At 36.0% G+C, this 26,003-nt stretch overlaps 4 protein-coding genes, 1 long non-coding RNA gene and 1 other non-coding gene across 8 annotated transcripts; 3 read left to right on the plus strand and 3 right to left on the minus strand.

Moving 5' to 3' along the window:
• Nucleotides 1-3,715: 3,715 nt before the first annotated feature.
• LOC147505888 (protein CUP-SHAPED COTYLEDON 2-like) lies at nucleotides 3,716-8,263 on the minus strand. The gene is made up of 3 exons (XM_086558292.1): nucleotides 7,830-8,263; nucleotides 4,376-4,641; nucleotides 3,716-4,279 (listed from the first exon to the last, which is right to left on the minus strand). Exons 1-3 carry the CDS (start codon nucleotides 7,996-7,998, stop codon nucleotides 3,935-3,937), a joined length of 780 nt encoding a protein of 259 aa, XP_086414418.1. The 5' UTR covers nucleotides 7,999-8,263; the 3' UTR covers nucleotides 3,716-3,934.
• LOC147505889 (uncharacterized) lies at nucleotides 4,649-11,747 on the plus strand. Its single transcript, XR_015193506.1, has 3 exons — nucleotides 4,649-5,196; nucleotides 7,762-7,967; nucleotides 8,796-11,747. It is a non-coding gene; the product is annotated as an uncharacterized LOC147505889 (long non-coding RNA).
• Nucleotides 11,748-12,898: 1,151 nt separating this feature from the next.
• On the plus strand, nucleotides 12,899-14,012 carry LOC147505890 (uncharacterized). Of its 2 annotated transcripts, none has more exons than XM_086558294.1 (3): nucleotides 12,899-13,198; nucleotides 13,465-13,582; nucleotides 13,732-14,012. In XM_086558294.1, exons 1-3 carry the CDS (start codon nucleotides 13,076-13,078, stop codon nucleotides 13,743-13,745), a joined length of 255 nt encoding a protein of 84 aa, XP_086414420.1. In that variant the 5' UTR covers nucleotides 12,899-13,075; the 3' UTR covers nucleotides 13,746-14,012. The 2 variants fall into 2 exon arrangements, with proteins under 2 accessions (XP_086414420.1, XP_086414419.1); XM_086558293.1 differs by having other exon boundaries at nucleotides 13,465-13,572.
• A 556-nt stretch (nucleotides 14,013-14,568) lies between these two features.
• On the minus strand, nucleotides 14,569-14,679 carry LOC147505891 (small nucleolar RNA snoR100). The gene has a single exon (XR_015194093.1). It is a non-coding gene; the product is annotated as a small nucleolar RNA snoR100 (small nucleolar RNA).
• A 1,064-nt stretch (nucleotides 14,680-15,743) lies between these two features.
• Nucleotides 15,744-19,863, minus strand: LOC147505892 (uncharacterized). Its single transcript, XM_086558297.1, has 6 exons — nucleotides 19,529-19,863; nucleotides 19,126-19,303; nucleotides 17,192-17,289; nucleotides 16,993-17,089; nucleotides 16,216-16,301; nucleotides 15,744-16,123 (listed from the first exon to the last, which is right to left on the minus strand). The coding sequence occupies exons 1-6, from the start codon at nucleotides 19,772-19,774 to the stop codon at nucleotides 16,070-16,072; spliced, it is 759 nt and encodes a 252-aa protein (XP_086414423.1). The 5' UTR covers nucleotides 19,775-19,863; the 3' UTR covers nucleotides 15,744-16,069.
• Nucleotides 19,864-20,091: 228 nt separating this feature from the next.
• Nucleotides 20,092-25,226, plus strand: LOC147505893 (putative methyltransferase PMT3). Of its 2 annotated transcripts, none has more exons than XM_086558295.1 (8): nucleotides 20,092-20,237; nucleotides 20,789-21,298; nucleotides 21,401-21,565; nucleotides 21,684-21,866; nucleotides 22,264-22,858; nucleotides 23,748-23,860; nucleotides 23,962-24,182; nucleotides 24,686-25,226. In XM_086558295.1, the coding sequence occupies exons 2-8, from the start codon at nucleotides 21,032-21,034 to the stop codon at nucleotides 25,005-25,007; spliced, it is 1,866 nt and encodes a 621-aa protein (XP_086414421.1). In that variant the 5' UTR covers nucleotides 20,092-20,237; nucleotides 20,789-21,031; the 3' UTR covers nucleotides 25,008-25,226. The 2 variants fall into 2 exon arrangements, with proteins under 2 accessions (XP_086414421.1, XP_086414422.1); XM_086558296.1 differs by having other exon boundaries at nucleotides 20,097-20,237; nucleotides 23,962-24,198.
• The last annotated feature ends 777 nt before the right edge of the window (nucleotides 25,227-26,003 follow it).

Below are 26,003 nucleotides of genomic sequence, written 5' to 3' on the forward strand. Positions count from 1 at the left end.
CTTTGAAGAGTTCTCATCCTCAGTTGGAAGCTTTCTCTTGCATCTACCCTTAGGCCGACCTTTGGTTTTCGCCTCCTCATGAGGTGGTTCATTCTAGCCATGTATTTTCTGGCACAACAATCTCCATAAGTTTCCTAACCATAACCATCTGCTCTTCTTCATAAGTCATTTCATACCTTGTCATAAACATATCCATCGAAGGTTTACAATCGGGACCAACACCCACCGACACTGCACACTTGGAAAAACAGACAAAGTTTTCCAAAAGAGATCGATAACACTCAAAGATATGGAACATTCTTGCTTTTGAAGTTCAATGATTTCGTGAGCACATGGCAATCCATGACTGGTGTTCAAATAACACCCACAAATGAACTCAGAGTCCTTAGCAGCACGGCTTACACGGGTATCTAGTTCTTCATAAAACAAATCCAAACATTTTCTTGAGACCAGGTTTCTAAGTTCACGAAATAAAGGAATCCAGTGGTGGTGCTGGGTTACAATCAGACTCTTCTCAAACGTACCTCTAATCTCAGATAGCTGGATCTCTAAAATCGGGTGGATCAAGTAAAACGTGCTTTAGAAAATCATGTCCGTTTGTGTTTCCTAGAACACGCTTTCACCCGAAAGCATGAGACCGCCCGACTCTATTGGTCGTTGTACTCCCAAAGTGAATGTGTTGATCTGTCCAACAACATACGAATCGAACTTTGTAAGGCAACCAAGTCTCTCGCAGATAACTAACAAAATTGGAGTACTCAACCCTATACTGTTTTTCCAAAGTAGCAATTCTACGGTTGAAGATATCCTCAGTCCTCGATTTCACTACAGTGTTCCACGAGAATTGGTCTTTATCTACAATTAAGTTATGTGGTGGGAAAAAAATCATTGCATTTCTGAAGGACGCACATAGAGATATGCCATCTACAGAGATGCTTGTGCGCGTCAGGAAACATAATATCAGCGGCACTCATCAAGGCCAAGTCCCTGTTAGACACGATCACAGATGACCTTTCTTCACCCAGCAAGCCATTAAACTGATGCAAAGCCCACTCATAGTCTATCGCTGTTTCGGACTGGAGCAACACTTGACAGACCGTGAAAAACTTCTAGGTTGAAGTCACCCCACAAACTGTACAAAAGGCCACCGATACTTATTGGTTTTGTAGGTTGCGTCTATGATGAAAACTTTTGGAAAAGTCCGAGCCATTTTAACATCGTCCGGATGGGCCCATAACATCTCATCCGTATTCGTATCCTCTCTCACCTCCTCGAAATAATGGTTTTCTGCTAACAACTCACGCAATCTCTACATTTGTGAGCGATCGTTCATATCCAATGTCCTCACCTTGTGCCTGACATTGTAGACTTGATATATGTTAGATAGGTTATTAGGAAACCTATGTCTGATGGACTTCAAAACTTTTTTAGGCTTAACTCCATTTTGAGTCATCTCTGATAAGAACTCGAATTGTGAAACAGTCAGTCGAGTAACAAATGCATGTCCTTCAAAGGTCTTTGCCAATGGATGGTTGTGAACACCATTAATAACGACAATTTTCCAACTATCGACAGTGCCGCGTTGGAAAATATATCTTAACTTAAATGGACATCCACGTTTCTTGGTTCCCGTATTTCTCTTATTAGCTTTCTCTGCTTTTTTGTGTGAACGATACACGCCCGAACTCTCGGAAGCTAAATCCAGCCTTGGTATTCGGTTCCCGTTAGCATTCTGCGACTTTCCAATTACCACAACCACATTACATTAATTTCCCCGAGCAATTGCCCAACCAATTATGTCATTACGTGTATGAAATACCTAAAGATATGAAAGAAAACAACAATCAATAAACTAATATAATTTCATTTAGAAAATAAAAACAAGTGAAAACAATGTCTACTATGTACCTCTTCCGTAGTAAATATTTCTGTTGTATCCATTGAAAGCGGTTGAACATCATCCACGTCATTCAAGTTTCCAGAGTTTTCGAAACACACCGAAGGATCCTAAATGAAGAACAATTGTTAATTGATGTTTGTGTTTTTCTATGTTCAAATCATAAAACAAAACTTCATATCCCAAACGACATGGATACACAGTTTGGACTGAGTCCCAAACGGTGTGACCACACCGGTCAAGAGGCCAAAAAATAGAACTTCACATTTTTTCATAGTTCAAATCCCAAACGACATGGCCACACCGTTTGGACTGAGTCCTAAACGGTGTGGCCAGGCCATGTCATTTGGGACTTAGTCCAAACGGTGTGGCCACACCGGTCAAGAGGCCAAAAAACAGACTTCATATTTTTCAAAGTTTAAATCCCAAACGATATAGCCACAACGTTTGGGACTCAGTCCAAACGGTGTGGCCACATTAGTAAGTTTTTTTTTTCAAAGTCCAAATTCCAAACGACATGGCCACATCGTTTGGGACTTAGTCCAAATGGTGTGGCCTGACCGTTTGGTGTGCAATACAAACGACTTAGCCGGGTCGTCTAAGCCTTCGAATTTTCTATATCCATCACTGTACACATGAATAATTATTACATGTATAATTACTACATGCATAATTATGTTTAATTTAGATTTACCTTATTCTTATTAAATGCATCATCATCCATTTCTCTATTTTCTTCACTTTGAACTTGTTCTACATTTTCTTCTTGAAATGGGTCATGATGCATTACATTTTCTTCTTCATCTTTATATTCTAAAATGGGGTTGTGCTCTTCCATTAGTGTTTAGTGTTAGTGATAACTTTCTTTAGGGTTTAAGGGTTTAAGGTTTTTGATAGTAGAAGATAAGAGAATATAAGACAATAGAAAAGAAGGGTTGAAAATGTTGCAACAAGTCAAATTCACTTTGGTTTGGGAGGTGCCCAACACAAAACAACTTTTGGGGCCAATGACACATTTGTAATAATTGTTTTTTTTTTTTTGGGTCTATCCAACACAATATGGGGTCCGGCAGTAACAAACACCTTATTTTTTTTATGGGTAAGCCTATTTTAAATGAGATAAATAACTCTTTGATGCTGGAGGGTTTGAACCCCACGGGTCATCACCCAAAATTTTTACCGACTTTGCTAGTCGGCACCTGTTTTAACTTACGTTTTTACAAGTCAAGGGGGTTTAAATTGCTTGAAAAAAACTTGAGAGGTTAAATGAATAATTTCTGACAAGTTGTGGGGTCAAATCTGCATTTTTGCCTAACATAATGTGGTTGATCGATAATATATTTCTTGCTGATTTATTACAAATTTGAAAACAAAAACAAAAACAAAATTTGAAAGGTTTCAACGAAATTCGTAATTGAGTGTGTAGTTTTTTATGGAGTGTATGCCCTGCATTCCTACAACTCGAGTTGAACTGGAGGCTAAGCACTTGCGGCTTGTTCCTGCCACGATACTGGAGTTCTAGACCTCTTGGAAGTAGCAAGAGTGGACACGTGCGTGGTACACACCAAACATTTAGGAGGACTTTGATTTCTTTGCTTCTCTTTGTATTGTGTACATGCAATTAGTATAGCTACTTAAAGAATACAGCCTTTTGTACGACTACTGTACTGTGCATGTATCATGTATGGTGATTTCCTCTATCACTTGCAATTCATACGTATATCCTATTAAAATTCATCAATAAATTAAGCTTCAATTTATTCCTAATAAAATAGGAATAAATCATGCAAAACACACATTTAGTTGAAAGAAAAATCACGTTCGAAAGGAATTTAACTGAGAGAATTATACATTGTAATACTGAATATATGTCTAACTTAAATGAAAGCAATTGCTTTTTTACATGAGCTGCAGTCTACTCGTAAAACAATCTTCCTAATTAGCTCGATCGGTACGCCACACCCCCTCACAAGAAACCAATCAATACGACATACTACACTATTGCACTACATGAACTAACAAATAAACAATCTGTCTTCAGTCTTCTAAATTCATGTCGTTTAGGAACTCATACTCATCAGCAGTTCTACTTTCAATGTTCAACATGTTGTTCATCACCTCCAAGCAGGGTAATTCAAGAAAAGTAGGATTGCACTGAGCTATATTTAGGAGGGTATTTGGATTATTGTTTTCTTGAAAGTGTGGAGTTTCTGGTACTTGGATGAAGGGTTGAAGTCTTCCTTGCATGGATTGACTTATTGGAGATAATGAAGCAAATATTGGTGAAGATGGACCTATGGTGTTATCAAATTCATCCTCAAAATTATATCTACAAGTGGAATCTCCATTGCTTTTGTGAAAGACTCTACATAGCACCCAGTCCTGCCATTCAATGAGCTTCTTATATTAGCAAATTAAAGCAACATGCTGAATGAATCATGCATGCAACAACTCTAAATAAAGTTGTAAAATATGTACCTTGGAAGAAACTGCAGTTATCTCAAGGCGAAATTCGTGCATGATCCAACCAGTCTTGATCCCATGAGGAGCTCTATCACGGTAAAAAACCAAAGTCTTGCGCATTCCAACAAGTGAACGCGTAATGGAACTGAATATTTGTCGATCTTTTCCAGTAGCTTTCCAGTATCCCGATACTGTAGCCCGATTAGTACGTAAACCTGTTGCGTATTTACGTTCACGGAAGCTGAAGAAGTACCACTCATTTGCGCCAAGCTTAGCTACATCTGGAGTCATATGTTAGTAGTTGGATTTGCATGTGTGTTTTTTGTGTTCTATAGGAATACAGGATTATAAATACATCAATGCTCCAGAACTGCATTTAAATTGGCAAAATGATTAACAATTTACCCATGAGCTTTATCCAATTACGTACTGCTCTAAGCAGGTCGAAGAATAAATGAGCCTCTTGGCCTCGGGAAATGGGACATGTTATTTCATTATTATTATGTGTTCAGTCAGTTGATTAAAGAAATCGGAATCATAAATTTCGGGTTAATTTCTTTTATCAATTTCGAAATTTATGTGTTTTTGTGCCAGGCTTTTGAATCAAATTTCTGAAACCCTCGTCCTGAAAAAAAAAAAAAAAAATCAATTCTTCACATTTTCAAGTAATTCTAGTTTGCTACTATTTTTAATGTTTAGACAAGTACATTTTCCAAAACCAAAAACCTTGATGCCTGATAATTTTGGAGTAAGGAATGGAGTTCAAGGATCAAATGGCAAAGTCTGAATTGAATGGGTCCGAAAATTGAAGAGAATAAGTGGTCTGGTACAAATTTGTGAGTACTTTTACATATGGTATTTCTTGTTGCTTAGTACTTTTTACGACGTTAAAAGTTTTTGTGGTTTGGTTACTGATCTTTTCCATTATTTGCTTATAACAACTGTTGAAGCTTACTCAATTTTGGTTTAATTGGATTCTTAATTTTTGCTTATTGTATAAGTAGTGATATTAGGTTTAGGCATAAACCCTTCTAAGTGCAGGTGAAAGGTCCATACTACATAATATGACATGAGCAACTACATACACCCTGGAAATCACTTACATGTAAAAGAACACTAAATGGAAAACCACATAGAAAAGGGGGTAAAACTATTATAGCCACTTTAGTGTTGACAATTACGATTAAGGATGATGACACTTTTAGAGTTTAGACTTGGGAGCTATTTCAATAGTATTTTACTATCCGAGCAAATAATTGATTAAGGATTTATTTGATCATCATTTAAGATAATTATCAAAATCTTGATGTCAATCTTAGTTTTCAGCTACTATGCAGACATATACCAACTTTAACAAAAGAAGGAAAAGATGTTTCTAAAGCGTTTTTTATCTTACTAGTACAAGAAGCTTTAAGATGATAACATTAAAGGTTTCCACATCAAGTGCCTACATATTTGACTCATTTAAACCGTCAGAACAGCTGAAGAAGACACAAGGATTGGGATTCAATTCTCTGTAATTGGTGTTATACTTTTTGATGTGATTCTATAACAATCATGGTCTAACTATAGGCATGGGCCATCCTATGGGTTACTACCCACTCAATGTGTTGCCTCATATATTTCTAGGATAAAGTTTTTTCCTGTAAGGAAATGGGCTCTTAAAATCCATGTGTGCTCATCTCATGTGAAAAGAATAGCAAAGTCATGGAAAGAAACAATATAGGTAGAGAGCTTTCTCAATAATCTTCACATTTTGATCATGAAGGCAAGTTGTCAGGGAGAATCTTACCCATATTGACAGGTGGCAGTTACCCATTGATGTGATCATAAGTGGGCCCCAAACTATTATGTTGCTATACAATGTTTGGCGTCAATCATTGTATTCCTTACAACACAAGGAAGAACAGTCATTATCTAGTGTCTAGTGATAATCTTAGGCCTTGTACCCTTAGTGGGTCAGTGTAATAGTGAGATTCCTATATATCCATCACAAAGGTTGCTTTTGTGTATCTGTGATTATAGAGCAGACAAAAGTATTTATATACAAGGATCTAAACTAGGAATGCCTTTGTTGTATAGAAGCCAAAGTATATCATTTAATCCACAAAAACAGTAAAGGAACAGGGAAATTAAAATCATAGCACCTTTGATAAGAAAAGAAAACTAAAAAATTTAGCTCTGATCAAGTTTTAATTCATTTAATTCCTTAAATTTGCAAGATATATATCTATTTTTGTTAATACGCTCGAGTATGCAATTCTTGTTGAATCAAGAGTCTTCCTTCCGTGTTAATCATACAAAATCCACGCGGCAGAGTATTGACTCTACGAAGTTTCGTCTCACTCGCAAACTTTCATGTCAGTCATTAGTCACTAGAGCACCTACTCAGCAATGTAAAGGCACATTACTAGTAGGTTCAAGTTTTAGTAAATACTGCATGTTTAATTACTATTAGTGATCAGACTCCATCTCTTTTTCCTTTTCGTTTTTCTTTTGTTTTGCCAAAATTTACCAAAAACTAGATAATGTGAGTACTTAGTTTAGTAGTTTCCGTGACCCACACGTCGAAAATGTATATGCATGATTTGCACATTTCCACATGATTTAAGGAACTCCTCATCTGTTCTCTCAATTTTATTTAGATGTGTAGGTCTAACTTAAGAGCATTCTTTATGCATCGAGGGTCCATGTGGTGGAGCAAAGCATCAGAAATCATTCTGACAGATGATTACTATGTGAAGAATAACAAGTTAATTAATAATCCATTGCGTTTCTACTAATTTAAATTATTATTACACTTGATAATACTATAAGTGGAGGGAACTGAAAGGGGGAGAGGCAGCAATGTAAACAATATGCCTCTTTTTCCACCATCGCATAGTATTTGTGGATGAACATAACTTCTTACGTAAGAATGGAATGGGTGATCCAACCAACTTGTTCATGCTTATATCATTTCAACCCACTTCCTTGAGCACTCACCTATATGAAATACATATGCTTGTTGGTATAGTTTCTTTGAGAAACCTTACCCAAGAAGAACATTGGTGTTCTTGTATTGATTAAAGACTGTCTTCATAGCTTAATCTTCAATCCTAAGAAGTTGGACGTACGGTAGAAATGGAAGAAGAGAAAATAAAAGTACATATATTATAGTCTAGTTATAATCAATGTAAAACTTCAATGATATTGATGCAATTTTATAAAGCAGGGCAATAAAACTTTACAAGAAAAAAAAAATACTTACTTTTGCATGGAAAACATACCGTATTAAGATTGAGTTAGAGTGTTTGAATATGTTTGCTTAGTTATAATTTAGAGCATGGAATGTTGTGCTTCAAAATCGCGATTTGTGATTACATCTCAGCTTCATAAACTAAGCTTCATGTATTTTCCAGTTCTAATAGAGCAGATGGAAGGAGGGAGAGAACAATGACTGAAAATAAATGAAGGAAGTTTTACCAACCTGGTAGCTGCCATGGCTCACATGTATGCAAGTCTACTTCGACCATTGTTCCCTTTGAGAGGTTCTCATTAGTGATCTTTCTGTAAAGATAATGGCAGACCAACTCTTCATCACTAGGATAAAACCTGAAACCTGGAGGTAGTGTGGCTTCTATTTCTCTCAAGTCCATTTTTCTTTTTCTTTTTTTCTATGGAGGGAAAAGGCCACTAATAAAGTAGATTTGGTAGTTGAGTTTGAATTTCTTTAATGAATTCGGTTATGGGAATAGTGAAAATTGAGATGTAGATAGACCTAAAACAAGTATAAAACTTTGTGATGGCTTTGAAATATTACAGAGGTCAGCATGGCAGCAAATGTGCTGCTTTTATAAGCTCCTAGGAGATATGAAACAATATGTAGGTCAATATGTCGGCTAGCATATATCATAGGAGCTTAATCATGATTTTTTTGAAAGAGTTGTCAAAGAGGAACCATGAACACAATAATCTTCTTAAATTAGAAAGTACATATTTCGACACACCTAAATGTTATTGGTAATCTTCTTCTTAATAATACTTAACGATGCTCTAAGGTAACCATGTGGCGTTGCGTAAACATGGCAATGTCTTCATATTGGTTTTTTTCGACAATCAAAACAAACATTACATCATATGATTTGGATTATCCTATCGAATATATCTAACTTATACGTTGATTAAGCAAATACATGTCAAATAAGTGTTAAAATAATATAAGTGCATTTTATTGATTTTATGTATGTTTGTATTTGTTTTTAAGTTGCCACTGTTGAGGGTGAAGGAACTCATTGTTCCCAGACCACCAATTTTGCAGTTTAGGAATATATGGACTACTCTTTATTTTAGTTAATTATTACTAATCAGCCATATGAAGTTTGTTGTGATCAACAGTTTATATATTCATGCACTTAATTTTATCTTGTATGAATCTACATTTGTCATCCTGCAGTTTGGATTACAAACAAGCTGGTGCCATATAAATGCTCTCATCAAGCTCATCTGAACAGGTAGTCTAATATGCTTTGATTTAAATGATTCATTTTTACCATTTTTTATGTTATTCATTAGATTATGCCATATTACATTTATGCATGTTGTCTCTCTAGGGAGCTAGACTTCAACTTGAGCAAAGTAATTCTCTAGAAAAAGAGAAACTTTTGGAAACAAATCACATCTTAGGTTCATGAATCTTGTGTACATGAAATAGCATATTGTTATATTAGTAGATGAGGATGAACCATTTTAAGTCGGAACAATCATTTTTGGGGATAAGTTCATGTATGGATATACAAAGTGATACATAGCCTGGAAATTTAAAATTTATTAAATTCAACTCCATTAGACAATTCAATAAGCAATCTCGAAAACAAGTAAAAGCAGTTCACATGAGTTAAATTATAATTCAAGTTGTAAATAGTGTAGAGAAAACTGAAAATTGTATGTGAAAATGGTCACTTTCTTAGCAAAAATTGATGGGGCTTAATAATGGTACTTAGTATTACCTAGATGTGACACAAAATATTAGACTTCATCAACTTCTTACTTCCCAAAAGATGTGGGGCAAATAAGGTTGAGAAAAGTACTGCAAGAAGAAGGATACCATTTTATGGTCCCCTTGCCTTTTCACCATGGTACAGAAAGTCCAAGTCCATAGATAAGTGGGTTTGCTAACCGATTGACAGTTATTTTAGTTGCAGGGCCATTTTCTAGCTAGGTCACAAGGAAGAAAGATGTTCATGTGATGAGTAAAAAATTTCTAGCTAGGTCACAAGGAAGAAAGACGTTTATGTGATGAGTAAAAATGATAAGTTGGCTAACCAGACCATATTTTAGTGAATGTTGGTAGTCTGAGTGAGAGACAAAATATAAGCTAGGGTGATATCAGGACGGGCATATAGAAATTTCTCACACGAACTTAAGATCGTTTGTGCAATTAGAATTACAGGTTACACTAATGTTTTGTTGCGATGGTATTAGAACTACATAAAACATCTTTACAAAATTGAAGTATATCGAACTCAACGAAGTTTCTACTTCCAACAAAGTAAAGAGTCGTGGATTGTACATTTTCACCCTTAGTTAGGGATTATGTATGGCTAGAAATTTAAGAAAAAATATATTCACACAGACACACAAACACACAAACACTCTTGTCAGGCACATTGACACGGTGTGCATACAATTTCAAACTAGGATTTCTTCTATACCCTAAAAGACTAAGAGAAAATCTATTCGCAAATTTACAGCTCCATGATATGCCACTTTTATTGTTATTTATTTGTAAGGAGACGCTTTCGTAAGGTCTTGAGCCCAAGAAATAGTTTTGTAACTAAATAATAGCAATAAATTTCCTTTTAATTAGTTGTGTCCCCGTGTCCTACTTCATATACTTGCCGTGTCGGTCAGCAACACGCATATCTGTGACAATGTGACTTGGCACAAATTAGTAAAATCCTAAAATTTTAAGTGCGCCAATGTCATGAACTTGTTTATGTGAAAGTTTTCCTATATCCAGGAACCTTTCCCTTTACAGTTTTGAAGCTTTCAAGTATCATATGTAACCTTTGATCTATGAAATTGGTATCACCATAAACGATTTTTAAAACTATTATAACACATCCTGAATATATTGAATATCGAAGATATGGGGGTGTTGGAGAAACGTTGATTGCCATAAATGCTGACACAACGAGAATGTTAGAGGCACCCAACTGGCTTAGTGTCAAAAGGTGCCCAGGTGAAAGCAACTAATTACAGAGCAAATTCTGAATTTCCGATTGCTTTTACATTTCCCCTCTGAGGAAACTATATCATGTTTGGAATGTGATTACACTCCAAAATCATAGCACTGACATCAAACCTAACACCCTTTGCAGGGCTAGAAAGTTTTGCCATTTATTTTGATTCTCCGTAGTAGTTTTATGTTTCAGTATGGATCGGTTTAGATTGAACTAGATTTATATACACTCTAATTAATTTTCTTTTTTTTTTTGTTGCAAATCATATTTCTCTTTTCGTATTTGCCAGTTCTTGGGTTGTGCCAATATCAGATCAACTTAGATTAGTTGGGCTTGACACATAATTATTGATTACAGTAGGCTCTGGACTTTCGGCTAAATTTTCTCATTCTTAAAAAAAGGAGGGTTAGCTAGACCCTACTATATTCTGCTAATAAAAGGACTGAAATACATTGTTCTGTTAGCCAGTCAGCTAACCTATTGGATTCTATATATATATATATGGTTTATCTTGGTAACGTACTGAAGTTGAGATTTTCAGTGTTCTATTTATGAAGGAAATTAAGCATAGAATTAGTAATTTTTTTTTAAATGTGGATGGTGCAGCACAAGATAACCCTGGCCCCCAGGTTATTGTGCTTGTTTCCGAAATAATAACTGTGAGTTCCGAGCTATTGTGTGCAGACATATAGGTCATGGGACTAACTTCATAGCTGAATGTTTTAGCTATATTGGGAAGTGTGGAGTATACTCAGCATAGAAATTGGAAGAAGTTATGGGTGGGATCGGATTTGACTGCAACAATTCATGCATTTGGTGGTTCAAATGTACCAAGGTGAACGAAGCAAAGATGGCATAGATGCACAGAAGGACTAAAGAACTGCAGATTAACTCCAACATGGAGGGAGGCCAATTTCATTGCGGATCAGGTGGCAAAGCATTCATGCAGTCAATCTTCAAGGCAGTGAAGAAGTTGTTGTTGTTGTTGTTGTTGTTTTTTTTTTTTTTATTTTTTTTATTTTTTATCACGGATCACCAAATGTGAGGTCCCTGGGAATACTTATTTCAGTGCTACTGTTGTGCAGTGGATTGTAAGTACCTCGTGTACTTCGTAGTTTGTACAACTTTCTTTTTTCTTTAGTACAAAGTTTTGGTAACTTAAATTATTTGTAGTGATTATTAGAGGTAAGCTGTTGTTAGGTAAGTGATGTGGAATTGGTTGCAGAAAGAGTGACGGCTTGACAATACAATCAGCGCCCACCAATAATGTTAACATTCTTTTCATATGTTATGATTGAGATTTTTTTTTTTTTTTTTTTTTTTTTTTTTTTTTCGATAATTTATGTTATGATTAAGATCAGTTCTATAAGTTAAGGGCTCTTCATTGGCCACATTTTCCGTTATCCACAATATTCTTTAATTCTCTTGTTGTTTTTCCAAACAATCATTTTCATAGTTTCTTAAAATGTACAGTTGGCAACTTGGCATTCTCTGTTGTTCCCAAATTTGCCTTTCAATGTATTGTCAATTCATTGATCTCCATGTATATTCTTTATGTAGCTGTCTAAAACCATGAATACGCCTAATATAAATGTGGGCTGTAGCCATGTTTTGGTCCACACCAAAGACTGGGGACAAATGTTCATAATGTGAATCTACATTTTTCAAATGAAGAGAATTTACTTTTTGTTGGCTCCCTCAATTGCCAGCATAATTAATGTATCATTCGACTAAAACAAAGGAGATTGTCATAATCAGTAATCAGTTTTGTTTCTTTCCATTTTGCTACTTTTTAAAATTTCTAAAGCGTTGTTTTGCATTAGTGAAAAACAATGTTACCTATTTATTTCATATATCTATTAAAAATAGAAAATATTCATAATGAAGCATTGAACGACCACTCATTTTCTGGCCGTTGGAGTCGTTGTTCCTTCAACTCAGACTCAGACGTGTAGAATTTGAGATATAACCCTTCAAGAGTGAGGACGAACAGTATTTCAGTCCAACAAATTTAGCTAATTGGGATTAATACCATGGTCCAATGACCTTTTGGTCAGTGGGCTTGAGAACTCAAATCAACTACAACAAGGACAGCAAAATGGGACTCGTACTCCACTAGAGGAGTGTTTCTAAGCTGCTGGCACCTGCCACTATAGCTTCATTATTGCTATTATTAACTGCGGCCAACAGTTCATCACAAGATTCATCTCATCATATAATGTTTAGTTACCAAAAGGAGTACTACAATCATATCATCATTATTCTGGTCCAAAAATTCTGTAACGGTTTCAAGGCATGAATGGTATGTGCTTTTCATTCCTATCTAATGGCTTTTGCAATGTAACGGCAGGACTTCTGATAACTAATTCTTGGACCGTTATATTGACTTTCCAATATATATTCTTCTTTGTGCCATTCAGCCACCACCACAAATCATACTCATCTTCTGTTATTTCTTATTAAACTCTGTCTCAACATAGTCCAAAATAAAATGTCAGTTGAAAAACAAACAAAGAAAAAGAAGGCTGAAATAATCTCATGGAAGCAGAAAATGATCCTTGCAGATAAGGAAGAGCAAGAGATTGGAAAGGATTGTGAAGAACTTTTAGCTTGGGTATCCACTACTATTTTTTTCTCTAATAACTTCTACACTTAATGGGACCAAAATTGCGCTTAAGAACTAAGTGGTCGGTCCCAAAAACTTGACCGCACCATAGATGGTAGTTTAGTGTAGGCAACTTTAGCTTATTCCTCACTACACATACTTGTGCATAATTCGATTCCTCTATACGGGGCTACACGAATCTAATAGTCTCATTTTTTCTTATGTAGTTATGTTGTTCACTTACATGTATTAACGTTTCTTTTCTATATTGGTAGACGACTTTGATTGAATCCATGGACGATGAACAATTGAAGGAGTATATCCGGAACAGACCAGAGGACATGCAGAGTGTGAAAATCCCAAAGACTGCACCAGGGAAAAGAGTAATAATGGGTTTGAAACTTTGAATTCCTCATATAGGATACATTGCTTTCCAAATAGCTCTTCTTTCTTCTTTCTTTTAGCTAATGATTTATATAGTATATAGTTCATATGGCACAACTTCATACATCTCTTAAATGACCAAAACATTGATGGTGCAGGCACAAAGGAGTAGGAAGTCCAAAGCTTCTAATGGCCTAATGGATGCAATTTGGAAGTTTCATAGAGAAGATGATGATTGATTAAGGTTGTAAAGTTAGAGAATTGCTTTTGGGCGAAATAATTGAAGAACATGGTTCGAAGAATACGTAACAAATACGTGGAGATGTTATTTTGCAAACGTTTACTTGACCAATATATGAACTAACGGAAATTTTGGAATTTTTTCCCTAATCTCATTAATAGAATCCATACTATCAGAATTCAACAAAAACTTGGGTCAGTTGGTTGTTCAAGCAATAAAATTCCAATTTAATAGAATAAAGACCTATAATAGTGTCAACTGTCAAGTGTGTCAATTGAACACACCGAGTGACTTGGAAGTTAGAAACTTAGAACTCGTTAATACTAACTCCAATGTGGAAGTTAGAAACTTAGAACTCATTAAGACTAAGTTTAAATATCACGGAAATTCTAATCTAATGGTGCATCAAAATGCCCAATACTATCGGTATAAGTTTACCTATTACCTATCTATAACGCCAGTTTTAACGAAATAGTGTCAAGTCTATACACGCCACACTGTGTGGTGGCTAGAATTTTTTTTAAAAATCTTGTTTCTCATACGCCTTTGAGAATGGCAACTGGAAAATGGAGAGTCTAAAAAAAAAAAATTACTTTCTATACGCTATTGGTACTGGCGGCTGTCAAAAGAAATAATTGGTTTTGGAAACGCTAACCCACTAACACTATCCACTATACTATTGTAGTTTGGTGGGTGGAAGTATACCAATGAAAACTCCAATCAAGAGAACTTACAAAATACAAACTATATGAAAAAATATAGGTTTTAATCCAGGCCCGCAAATCAAAGCCCAGAGAGGCATCAGAGCAAGCAGACATTTTGACCCAAGTCTATATCTGTGCACATCACCATGCTTCCTTCATTGTTTTCATTCCAGAGCATCGGCTTAATTGTGCACATTACTACATTATTACTACATGTAATCATTCACTAAAACTTGACCCAAAAAAGTAAAGTAAGTAGGAGAAAAACAACATAACCAGAAAATAAGTTTCTAAATAAACAAATAAACACAAGCTCAATTGAACTTGAACGAAGTGATAAATCTTCAAATATTTCGTTTGTTTGCCTTTGCCTTTTGAAGTTTTAATCTTGTACTTATAGAGAAGAAATTAGGGTTCGCTTAACAAGGATAAAGGTGAATTGACTTGTTTACCCATGTAACATTTTTCAAATGGCCGACATCGTCAGGAATTTGGTCCAATGTCCTCAATTAAAGACCACACTATGGTTTTGACTGATGATGTAGTTCAGTACCTTGTAGAGCCCAGTGCATCAGAGACCACACTATGGTTTTGACGTTAATCAGAGACCACATTTTAGCCATATCACTGACAACTTCATAGAAAGTTTTCAGACCGTTGGATCACACATTCAATGGTCTCAGAACCCTCATCCCTATGGGGATATTCTCGTGGGAGCCCTAGCCAAAATAATTACATTTGGCACAGGAGCAAACACTTTCCTGATCACCTGCCCACCTCACATGATGGCATAGTTGCAATCTCTGGAAAAATGAATTGCGTTTTATACAGATATTTTGGCCATTAACAGAAGGCTCTTTCTATTATGGATGCATGAATTATGATTTGACAATTAGTGATTGCTTGCAGAATAAGTGTACTCCAGTCGACTAGTCTTTAGGTTCGCGTCCATGGGGTTGAGACAGAATTTTTCTGTATGTATGCTTAGTCCATATTTACTGATTAAAGAGCATAGGTTAGGTGTTGCTAACTATTACTTGTAGTCATTGTAGAGAATAATCTGTATGATAATATTTTGGTGATTGAAATGTTAATACGGGTATAACAGGAAGGCTGTGATGTGATGCTCAAACACTGAATGACTCTGACATACCTCGTTCGCATAACTTGCATGAATATAGAGTTCATAGAAAAAAAATTTGTAGCAGACACATAGATAAATGAATAAAGCTTGTCAAAATCACGTGTTTTGATAGCAAAGCATGTAAAGTTTCTTCCAGCAGCCCTTAATCCTGACAAAGGACCCTCCATACTTGGGACGTTTACCACTTTGGAAGTCTACACCCAAAACATAAACAAATCTTTGCAAAAGTAAAATGCTTCCGTTTTTACACTGATTCTGTTTATGCAAAAGCAATGTATAGACATCAGATAATAATCTAAGGTACAGCAATATGTGGATAATCACATCTGTTTCGGGGAAACCTATAACAACATTAAGGAGAAAATGAGATTTGTATGTCTGAAACAAAGAGTTCCATTTGTGCAGATTTACTTGTGTAAGACGCTCCTCTTTGACGGCTTTGGTTTTTTATGAGATTTGTACTGCAAAGAGTCGCACGATCAATATCAACATCAGATTTGAGTAACAAAAAGATACTGAAACAACAAAGTCAATCTGTTATGGTTGAATATACCTTTTGCCTCTCCAAGGCCTCTGAGTCTGTCCTCTCCCTCCAAGTGCTCTTGCGTAGTTTAATTGGACGATTTCCAACATATTTACCTGTAAAGGTTGTTTGAAATTTTATGGACAAGGAGAAAGCTAGATGAATCCTAAGACATTTGTAAGCTACAATACTGCACAAAGCAAATAAACAACCTAGATAACTGCTACAAAACAATATTACTGCACAGAATAAAACTTACAATACCAAGAAATTCCACTAAAATTAAAGATAAGTAGATGAACTCAACCACAACATGTGGTGGAAAAAGAAAAGATCACTAAGCATCTAGTTCAAGCAATCAATCGTCTCCTAAAGGATAAACTGACAACAAGTGATCCTGTCCACAGTTTCAACACTAAATACCATGCCTCAATCAACTTTTTCCCTCACAAAATTACCCAATCAGCTAAAATCTTTCTAAAGAAAAATTCCATGAAGTATCCATTGAAGGTTCAGTAAAAAGAACCGTAGAGTTTCAACTCAGAAACATGTTATTTGTGATTTTCTCACTTCCTACTGTTTCCTTGGTTCTTTTGAATATAACTAAAGATTATTACGTATGTTATCTCCAATATATTCAGATTAGTCAGCTAAATCAAATGTAAAATACAGTTCTGGACATATCGCCTGCAACAAAGTATTACCATAAAGCATCTCAGCCAAGTAACAGAGAGTACATTTAGACATCAAAGATGGATGATTACATGCCAATACCTATGAATGAGTCAAAGTTGAGATTTCACTCACCATTCATTTCTTTTAAAGCTGCTGCAAGGTCAGCTGGTGTGGAAAAACTAACAAAACCATATCCCCTGGTTTTACCCGTCCTTTTATCTCTAACAACCTGAAAGTGCAATTAGCATCAATCTATTTAAATTGCTCGAAAGCCTTTCATCATTTAAATTTAAACAAGAACCAGAGACTATAAAGCTCGAGATATACTTACTCTTGCCATGTTGAAGTTAGGAAACCTTGAAAATGCTTTTGATAGAACCTCGTCATTCACTTCATTACCCAGATCTCCACAAAATAAACGATAATCATCTGCAGATATTAAGAAATATCATTACAGAAAACAACAGAAGCATCAAGGAAGCAACAATAACAAACTACTCTAATCTCATTTATTTTGGCTTGGTAACTATTTCAATCCCACTATAATATGAATGTGTAAACACAATACACAATCTGTTACCAGTTGCACTTCTAGTATGGGGAGCTTTGCGGTGATATGATGGACTTTTGAATTAATGAGACCAGGAGGGAACTTAATGTAAAACTGCAGATATGAAGGTATAAACTCGTAACACAGAATACAGGCATATTCATACAACAAATTATTAGTCAGCGTTGACTCTGAAATACTCTAAGCAACCATGTTATAGCTAATTTGACAAAGACACAGACATGTGTTTGACTTGAGGACTAAACATCAAACATGCAAAATCCTACAACAAACTGTCACGATGTCATTGAAAAAGGATAATACCTGGAAAAAGTTCTTCACTTCCTCATAAACACGTATGACCAAGTATATTAATCCTTAAAGAATACAAGGAACATGATGTTTTCCATGAATATTAAACTTGAAGACCAAAGGCCAAAGCAATGCATTTATGTGATTAATGCACCGATAAGAATAACAAATCAAGACAAGTTTACCCTAAAGCAAGAGAGAAAACACTCACGGCTGGACATTTTCAACAGCGAGTAATTTACTCTATATGAGTAATATGACCCAATATATGACACAGCACAATATGAAAGACGAAATTATGAAAATAAACGGAATAGTATGTGTTAAAATTTTAATACTAAAATAAAACATATTCACATTCACTTTTACGTGATATTTGGTGTTTTGCCGCACCATTGGACTTAGCCTTAATCAAAAGAGTAATGATATTACCTGCTAACGCTATCGGTATAAGTTTCGCTATGCATACAGCCAATTTTAACAATATAGCGTATGCTCTGCACGCCAGAACGAGTGGCTGCCACAGAAAAAATTCGAAATAAATCTACATGCCTCTGTGGGTAGCGGCTGGAACTCGATTTAATTTCGAAATAAATCTACACGCTTATCACTGTGGTGGTTAGAAGGGGGAGAGAGATGGGAGAAAGGGTAAAATGGGGAGGGCGTGAAAAAACAAAGAGCCACACGCCAGTGTGAATGGCGGTTACAAAAGAAATTTTTTCTCTCCAGTAGCGGCTAGATGGGGTGACTGTTTTTGGGCTTTTGCTACACGCTATGCCAATGGCGGGTAAAAGAAAAACCATTGGGTCGAACAACACTATCCCCCTAACCGCATATACTGTGCTATTGTGGTTTGCTGTTTTAGCGGTCCAAACCATTGGACTCAGCCTAAGTCCTGTTAATATGAACTAAATATCCATGATGGCAAGCATATAATTACATCGAGCCATGTCAAAAGAAACTTGAGCAATTATAGCATTCAGTATTTGTCGCTATTCCTACAGCCTTTCTAAGTACTCCGAGTTAGGATTATATGTGACTTTCATATAAAACAATTAGCTATCTCTTGAACTCCCAGAGAAAATCCTCATAACATATTAAATGTAGCATGACCTTCTGCCTTCGATGATTATCACACTGTCTACTAAATAGAAAACAATATATAAATATACTCAGCACATCAATTTATACTATCTCTCTTTTTAAATGGAGCACATAATTACTAACGATTTAGGACCTACATTTATAACTAACCAAACACATGACCCAAATGCTTTGAGTTACAAGGAAGTATCATTAAACCCAATTGTCATGATCATTTGGATGACAAAAAAAGCATAGCAAATATATTATATCTGTCAGTAAAGTGAAAAAAAAACAATAACAGATGTATAAAAACATACTTTCTGGCCACTCAGCAAGTGTTGGATCCTCCCACGTCTGCCCTGCAGCTTTACGAGGTAGTGCCTTCTTTTTTGTTTCTGCCTTGTGTTCAATTTCGCTGCTTGCAAGTGCAGCTTTTACACTTTCGAGAGCTTCCGGTGTAATCGTCTGGGCATCCCTCTGGAATAACTGCTGAGCCTGTTTTGAATATCAATAACAAATTTAATGTAACATGTAAAACCAAGAAGCTAATGAACTAAACTCAATCGAAAGCCATACATGTCATTTGAACTAATTATTCTAATCAGTTAGAAATAAACCCTTCCTTCACCTTGGGGCACATTTCCATATTGCCCCTTCACATAATCTTTCACAAACAAAACCAATAAATTACAATAACTAAACAAAACAAGAAAAGCTGACCTGCTGAAACTGAGGAATGGTGTACATACCAGGCTGAGCAGGGGCAGTAACAGGAGGGTAATTTGGAGTGGGCAGTTTAGAAACAGATGGTGTCTGTAAATAAGAAATACTGTTGTTAGTGTTGTATTGAGAAGGGTCTGATTGTTGTTGTTGAAGGTGGAAAGGAAGAGGGAAATAAGCTGTGTTTGAATATGTGAATTGAGAATTTGATGATGAAGATGAAGATGGGTTGTTTTGATGAGACATGGCTTTTCACTTTTTGAGGTAAAGATTCCAACTTTTTTGTTAATTTGAGGAAAGGGCCTTTTTTTTTGATTGAATGAGAGAAGAAGAAGAAGAAGAAGAAGACAAGGTGATATGGATTTGGGTATTTGATGAAAATGGGTTGACCCGAAGATCAAATCCAACGGTAACAAAAATCTCGTAGCCGTTGGATCTTGCAAACAGGGGGTCAAACTTGTAATTACAAATTAATACTCAAGGAGTTGACCAATTTTGATTATTTCCTTCCACTGGTAAGTAGTAACAACAAAGTTAAGTTAGTTAAATAACAGAAATTATTCAATTTTTTTCATTTGTAAAAAAACAAGATCCCCTCTCCACTAGTCCACTTCACTTCCTTCTCTCTCTCTCTCTTTTCAATTCTTCTTCCTCAAATCTTCAAATCTGAAGTGGGTTCTTTTCTTCTTCAGCATTCATCATTGAATCAGTAAGTTGAACACTTTACACTTTCTAAGCTATTCATCATTGAATTTATTGGTTTTGTATTGTATTGTGATAATTTATTACTTCTGTTTTGAATTGGTAGCTGAAAAGATTGAATTTTTATGTATTTGCTAGCTTGCTTGTATTGATTAATTGAATATATTCATTGTTTTCCTTGTATGTGGTTTTCATTTGGATAAAATGTACTACAATTAATGGTATTGCTGTGAACACTTTGAAGTATTATAGGCCGGGTGGGGTAGGTTGTTTGTGTCGATTAGTTGAAGAAAATATTAGTGATTGAAATGATGGGAAACTTTGGGTTTTAAACTTTTTATTTTAACTATTGTTTAACAACTTTGGTTCTCATGAATATAAACTATATGGTTGATTTCATTCCCCAAGTAATCCATGAGAGTTGAATTTGTGAGATACCTCATAGGATGTCTGGAATACTTGTAAATAAAAAACGAGTAAGAATAAATGCATATGCAAAGCAATGTAGTTATTTATTGTCCTTGCTGAACGTTTTGTCGTTTATTTGTTGATTTACAGGCTTGTGCGTTTGTATCAGTAGTACACAGACATTGAGGAAATACCAATTTTTTCACAGCTTTTACCATTTACAGACGCGACATCGTATATGTATGCTAATATTGTAGGATAGGGGGTTTATGTAAAAATTTGTATTTGAAGTGAGTTGTCCTAAGATCAGCACAGCACATGTATCTATTCCTGATCTATTGAGTTTTGGAGGTGAGCTACAGTTGAAGTCCGTCTAAACTAAATGATATCAAAATGACAAAGGGAAAAACTGATAAAGCTAAAAAGTCGCAGTTAGTGAGTGCTTTGTGTGTTGTGGGGTTCTTTCTTGTTTTTCTGTTTGTATATTATGGATCGTCTGTCGGCTCTCAAGTGCATCAAGGTACATCAACCTTGAAAAGACTTGGATCATCTTATTTGGGTGGTGATGAAGATGATGATCTTGGAAGCAAACAAGACGAGTCTTCATTCAAGTTTGGTATGGAAGATGGCGAGGATAACATTTTCCCAAAGAGCTTTCCTGTGAGTTCTTATATAACTATCAAGTTGTCAGAGCTGTCACCTTTTCAATTCTTAGTTATGTTACATTAAAAAGCTAATTTGTTCCTTATTTTTCTTTTCAAGGTATGCGATGATCAACATTCGGATTTGATTCCCTGCCTAGACAGGCACCTTATTTATCAGATGCGTCTGAAGTTGGATTTGAACTTGATGGAGCACTATGAGAGACATTGTCCACTGCCTGAAAGGCGATATAATTGTTTGATTCCTCCACCTCCAGGCTACAAGGTTAGAATGTAGTGAACTTGTTCTGATAAGATTATCTTAAAAAGAAGTCGTTCCATATGGTTCTTTCGTAACTTTCAAAACTAGAGAATCAATTTCTCTGTTACATCGGTTGTTTCAGGTTCCAGTTAAGTGGCCAAGAAGCAGAGATGAAGTATGGAAAGCAAATGTACCTCACACCCACCTTGCACAAGAGAAATCTGACCAGCACTGGATGGTCGTCAAAGGTGAAAAGATTTCATTTCCGGGGGGTGGCACTCATTTTCACTATGGAGCTGATAAATATATTGCCTCACTTGCGAACGTAAGATTGTTGCTCCTTTAACAGTAAGGAAAAGAAAAGGATATACAAGTCATTTTTCGGCTCGATTGCATCTTGTATAATTTTTGTTAATATACTTTTTTTGTTAACTGTTTCTGAAAATTTAGCCGCCAAGCCTGTTTAGGATTATGTAGGACTTGTTTACCCAAAAAAAAAGGATTATGGAGGACTTGTTTTATAAGGATTTATAGTTGCAGATGTTAAAAATTGCAAGTGACATTGACATGGGTACATGTATCAGTATCCACGATGTTAAAAATTGAGGTTTATAATCTTCAATATGTGTGTGTGACATATTCGAGACGTTACATAGTTCAGTTGTAAATTGTTTTGAACTGTTTGAGTAAAGCATAATATTATTCCAGTTTTACATTTGCAGATGCTCAACTTTCGAAAGAACAATTTAAACAATGAAGGAAGGATTCGAACAGTTCTGGATGTAGGTTGTGGAGTTGCTAGCTTTGGAGCATATTTACTTTCATCTGATATTATAGCAATGTCTTTAGCACCCAATGACGTCCATCAAAACCAAATCCAGTTTGCTCTTGAGAGAGGAATTCCTGCATATCTAGGTGTATTAGGGACAAAGAGACTCCCATATCCTAGCGGATCATTTGAGTTGGCTCATTGTTCTCGTTGTAGAATTGATTGGCTTCAGAGGGATGGACTTCTTCTTCTTGAGTTGGATAGGTTGCTCAGACCAGGGGGCTATTTTGCGTACTCCTCTCCCGAAGCATATGCACAAGATGAAGAGGATCGTCGAATTTGGAGGGAAATGAGTGCCCTTGTGGAACGTATGTGTTGGAAAATCGCTTCCAAGAAGAACCAAACTGTCATTTGGGTTAAACCTCTGACAAACGATTGTTACATGGAAAGAAAGCCTGGCACGCAACCACCTCTCTGCAGATCTGATGATGACCCAGATGCAGTGTGGGGTGTGCCAATGGAAGCTTGCATCACTCCTTACTCCAACCGTGAGTAACCTAATTTTTTTTTCATTGTCTAGAGTATATTTTGCTTGCCTCTTGATCACTGTAGTTGTATTGAAGGGAAAACACAAAAGTGAGCTGTATACGGTATACCAAATGAAATGTAACATGAGCAGAAATTGCATTCGGAAGATGTTTTTTTTTAGGACATGCATTATTTAAATTACGGAACACCACTAACTCATGAATACCATATCACTCCTGTCTCCTGATGGATATGATATATACTCAGGGCAGTTTAATGTTTTCTAATCTGATTGTAGAGCTGATTACTTGTAAAGCTGTTAGAAATATGCTTAGCTTCCAATCAGATATTAGTAATGATCATAATTTGACAAACTTAGAAACTGGTGATTATGATCAGCTATGTTGGAGCTGATGCTAATCATATAAGCACATGGGTAATTTGAGCTCCATCAAATTAGATCTCCTCTCAAAAAAATTTGTACAAAAAATAATACACTTAAACTTTATTTCTAATAATAAAAGACAAACTGCTCTTAATATCATATACTCTAATACTGTGTATGTTATTTTACTTGGAAAAGAAAATGTCTATATAGAAAGTACTATTGATTGATTTCTTAAGAATACCTTTTCTTAGAAAAATAACTTCCCAGGAGCCTCATGTTCTTCTAAGATATTCACTATGACCCATTCAAGCCTGCATCATGTCATGTTGTACTCTGTTGTATGCATGATTAATATTAAGTTATTAACCAACTTGTTGGGTCTGCAGCATCTCTAAGCTCCTTTCTGCATTGGTTTATTTTACTAGTGGTCCTTTATGTCACACCATATTCTGATATGAGGGTAAAGGTTGATTGTTGTCGACTTGGAGGTATGTATTGACTGAATTTGTTTGTTTTGTTAGAGATCCAGAAAGCTGGCGGAAGTGGATTGGTTCCTTGGCCAGCACGGTTAACTGCTCCATCTCCTCGTCTTGCTGACCTTGGCTTTTCCAAAGAACGTTTTGAGAAGGATACGGTATTCCAAGGAACCCTTTCTTATATACCTATGTGCAGTCTCTTATATTTTCCTGTACAAACAACAACATGCGGACCTGGTGGTTTATTTATGTGGTGCAGGAAGTTTGGCAAGAAAGGGTCAACAGTTATTGGGATCTTTTGGCTCCAAAGATCAAACCAAACACCCTGCGCAACTTGATGGACATGAAGGCAAACTTAGGATCATTTGGTGCCGCTTTGAGGGACAAAGATGTTTGGGTGATGAATGTTGTGCCAGAAGATGGACCAAACACTCTCAAGCTCATATATGACAGAGGCCTGATAGGATCTGTACACAACTGGTGCGTACTATGCAGTGTATGTTTTTTCTAAAAGAAATTCTTGTCCTTTCTTTTAAAGTTCATTATCTGTTCTTTGCACACTCAGTGTCCAGCCGGTAATTAATTCAGACGATTCTTGTATAGGATACTTTGCAGTGTAGGATTCGTTTTCTACCCAAAGACCTGTACACCATATCTTTTTAAGTATTTCTAAGTATTTTTCTGAAAATGGTGCGCCACGATGGCCTGTGTGTAGCATCTCTTCAGTTTTTCTAACATTGGACCCCGCATTCCTAGAAAACTGGGTTTCCTTTCACTCAAAGGAACATGGGAGGGGTGTGTCCGTTCTCTGAAATTTTTGTTGGTCGCTATGTCTGACCATTCTCTTGCTTCTTATGTGGTTGGTAAAACTTATCCTAAAATTAGCCCATTGTATCAATCTTTATGACATATATGCATGTTACTATTGCTCCTATGGCCTCATCAATCTTTGGACTAATGGGCTACTGTTCTTTTGTTGGAAGGTGTGAAGCTTTCTCTACGTACCCTCGTACTTATGATCTCCTCCATGCATGGACTGTCTTCTCTGACATTGAGAAGAAAGGATGCAGTGCCGAAGATCTGATGCTTGAGATGGACCGTATACTTAGACCTAATGGCTTCATTATTGTTCGAGACAAGCGCTCAGTTGTGGAGTACATTAAGAAGTATCTACCAGCACTGCATTGGGATGCTGTTGCAACAGCTGATGGTGAGTCCGACCCGGAGCAGGAGGAGAACGAGGTTGTCTTTGTAATTCGAAAGAAGATGTTGCTGGCAAGCGCAAGTGTTAGGGATTCCACATAGTTTGTAACAATTTTATAGCCACGCAAATGATGAGCCTCCCAGCAAAGGCATGGTCCTAGTAGTTGAACAATCAATAATCAATATGTATTCATCTGAATTTTGTAAATCCTAGTGTTGTTCTGATAATGTGATCCCGAAGTTGTAAGCGATTAGCTCCTGTTACCACTAAATTATTGTTTCTTTAACAAATGGCGTTAAAGAAATTTATTTTTCCCAAAATTTTGGCTTTAGCTACTATAGAACGCACACCATTAATTTGGAGTGTCTTGCAACGCTTTACGAACGTGAATGCGACGTGTGAAACTCAAACCAACAATTGCAAAGAAGTAGACAACACCCCATTCACTGATTCACCCATATTAAGATGGTCTATAAACGAATCCTCAATTAAGAGATGATCCATTTCTTTATTGTGGGGGAAGTTTTCCTTGTGGTGATCATGTTTTCTAAAGTCAAGAAAAAATCTAAATTTATTAGGTATATTAGTCTACTTAAAATATTTAATCAAGTATTAGGATATAATACTCGCATACAAGACTAGACAATGTGAACGCAAAGGATCACAACAACCCTGGCGTATATAGCAAAACCAATAATCTTTAAATAATGAGTGCGAATATATTTTGACTAGCCTCCAAATAACTAGTTGTTGGATGTGAAAGCTTAATTAGTTGCGTTTTGGTTTCAATGTGGGAAAGGATCAAAGGAGAGAGTTCCATACTGATTTTCCTTGTGGAAATGTATAGTTCTTTTTCACTGCCTTATTTTTACAGATATCTAAAATCTATTGTATAGGAATCAAATCGGAATTGGAACCAAAGGTTTTTATATCACGGTAAAGATGTACAATGTTGTCCTTATCAAAATCAATTAATGTGTTTACGGATTGTTGATGGTATCACCAGAATCATTTTAACTGATAAACGTTGGTGCAGGCCGGCATACAAGAGAGTTAAACTTTCGAATGTGTAAATGAGATAGCTTAAAGATAAATTA

Source organism: Coptis chinensis, chromosome 4, assembly GCF_015680905.1.
Source record: "Coptis chinensis isolate HL-2020 chromosome 4, ASM1568090v1, whole genome shotgun sequence".
Taxonomy (NCBI): Eukaryota; Viridiplantae; Streptophyta; class Magnoliopsida; order Ranunculales; family Ranunculaceae; genus Coptis; species Coptis chinensis.

What these genes read in the sequence shown, in the direction of transcription:
- LOC147505890 (XM_086558293.1), top strand. Translation starts at nt 13,076, where the DNA reads ATGTCAGTTGAAAAACAAACAAAGAAAAAGAAGGCTGAAATAATCTCA. An exon ending in GTGAAGAACTTTTAGCTTGG is followed by an intron (nt 13,199 to 13,464) that starts GTATCCACTACT and finishes CTATATTGGTAG; the next exon opens with ACGACTTTGATTGAATCCAT. An exon ending in AGACTGCACCAGGGAAAAGA is followed by an intron (nt 13,573 to 13,731) that starts GTAATAATGGGT and finishes TTGATGGTGCAG; the next exon opens with GCACAAAGGAGTAGGAAGTC.
- LOC147505888 (XM_086558292.1), bottom strand. Translation starts at nt 7,998, where the DNA reads ATGGACTTGAGAGAAATAGAAGCCACACTACCTCCAGGTTTCAGGTTT. An exon ending in TGAGCCATGGCAGCTACCAG is followed by an intron (nt 4,642 to 7,829) that starts GTTGGTAAAACT and finishes ATATGACTCCAG; the next exon opens with ATGTAGCTAAGCTTGGCGCA. An exon ending in TAACTGCAGTTTCTTCCAAG is followed by an intron (nt 4,280 to 4,375) that starts GTACATATTTTA and finishes ATTGAATGGCAG; the next exon opens with GACTGGGTGCTATGTAGAGT.
- LOC147505893 (XM_086558295.1), top strand. Translation starts at nt 21,032, where the DNA reads ATGACAAAGGGAAAAACTGATAAAGCTAAAAAGTCGCAGTTAGTGAGT. An exon ending in CATCACTCCTTACTCCAACC is followed by an intron (nt 22,859 to 23,747) that starts GTGAGTAACCTA and finishes TTGTTTTGTTAG; the next exon opens with AGATCCAGAAAGCTGGCGGA. An exon ending in ATAGGATCTGTACACAACTG is followed by an intron (nt 24,183 to 24,685) that starts GTGCGTACTATG and finishes TTTTGTTGGAAG; the next exon opens with GTGTGAAGCTTTCTCTACGT.
- LOC147505892 (XM_086558297.1), bottom strand. Translation starts at nt 19,774, where the DNA reads ATGTCTCATCAAAACAACCCATCTTCATCTTCATCATCAAATTCTCAA. An exon ending in CCATTCCTCAGTTTCAGCAG is followed by an intron (nt 19,304 to 19,528) that starts GTCAGCTTTTCT and finishes TATTCAAAACAG; the next exon opens with GCTCAGCAGTTATTCCAGAG. An exon ending in CTAACTTCAACATGGCAAGA is followed by an intron (nt 17,090 to 17,191) that starts GTAAGTATATCT and finishes TTGCACTTTCAG; the next exon opens with GTTGTTAGAGATAAAAGGAC.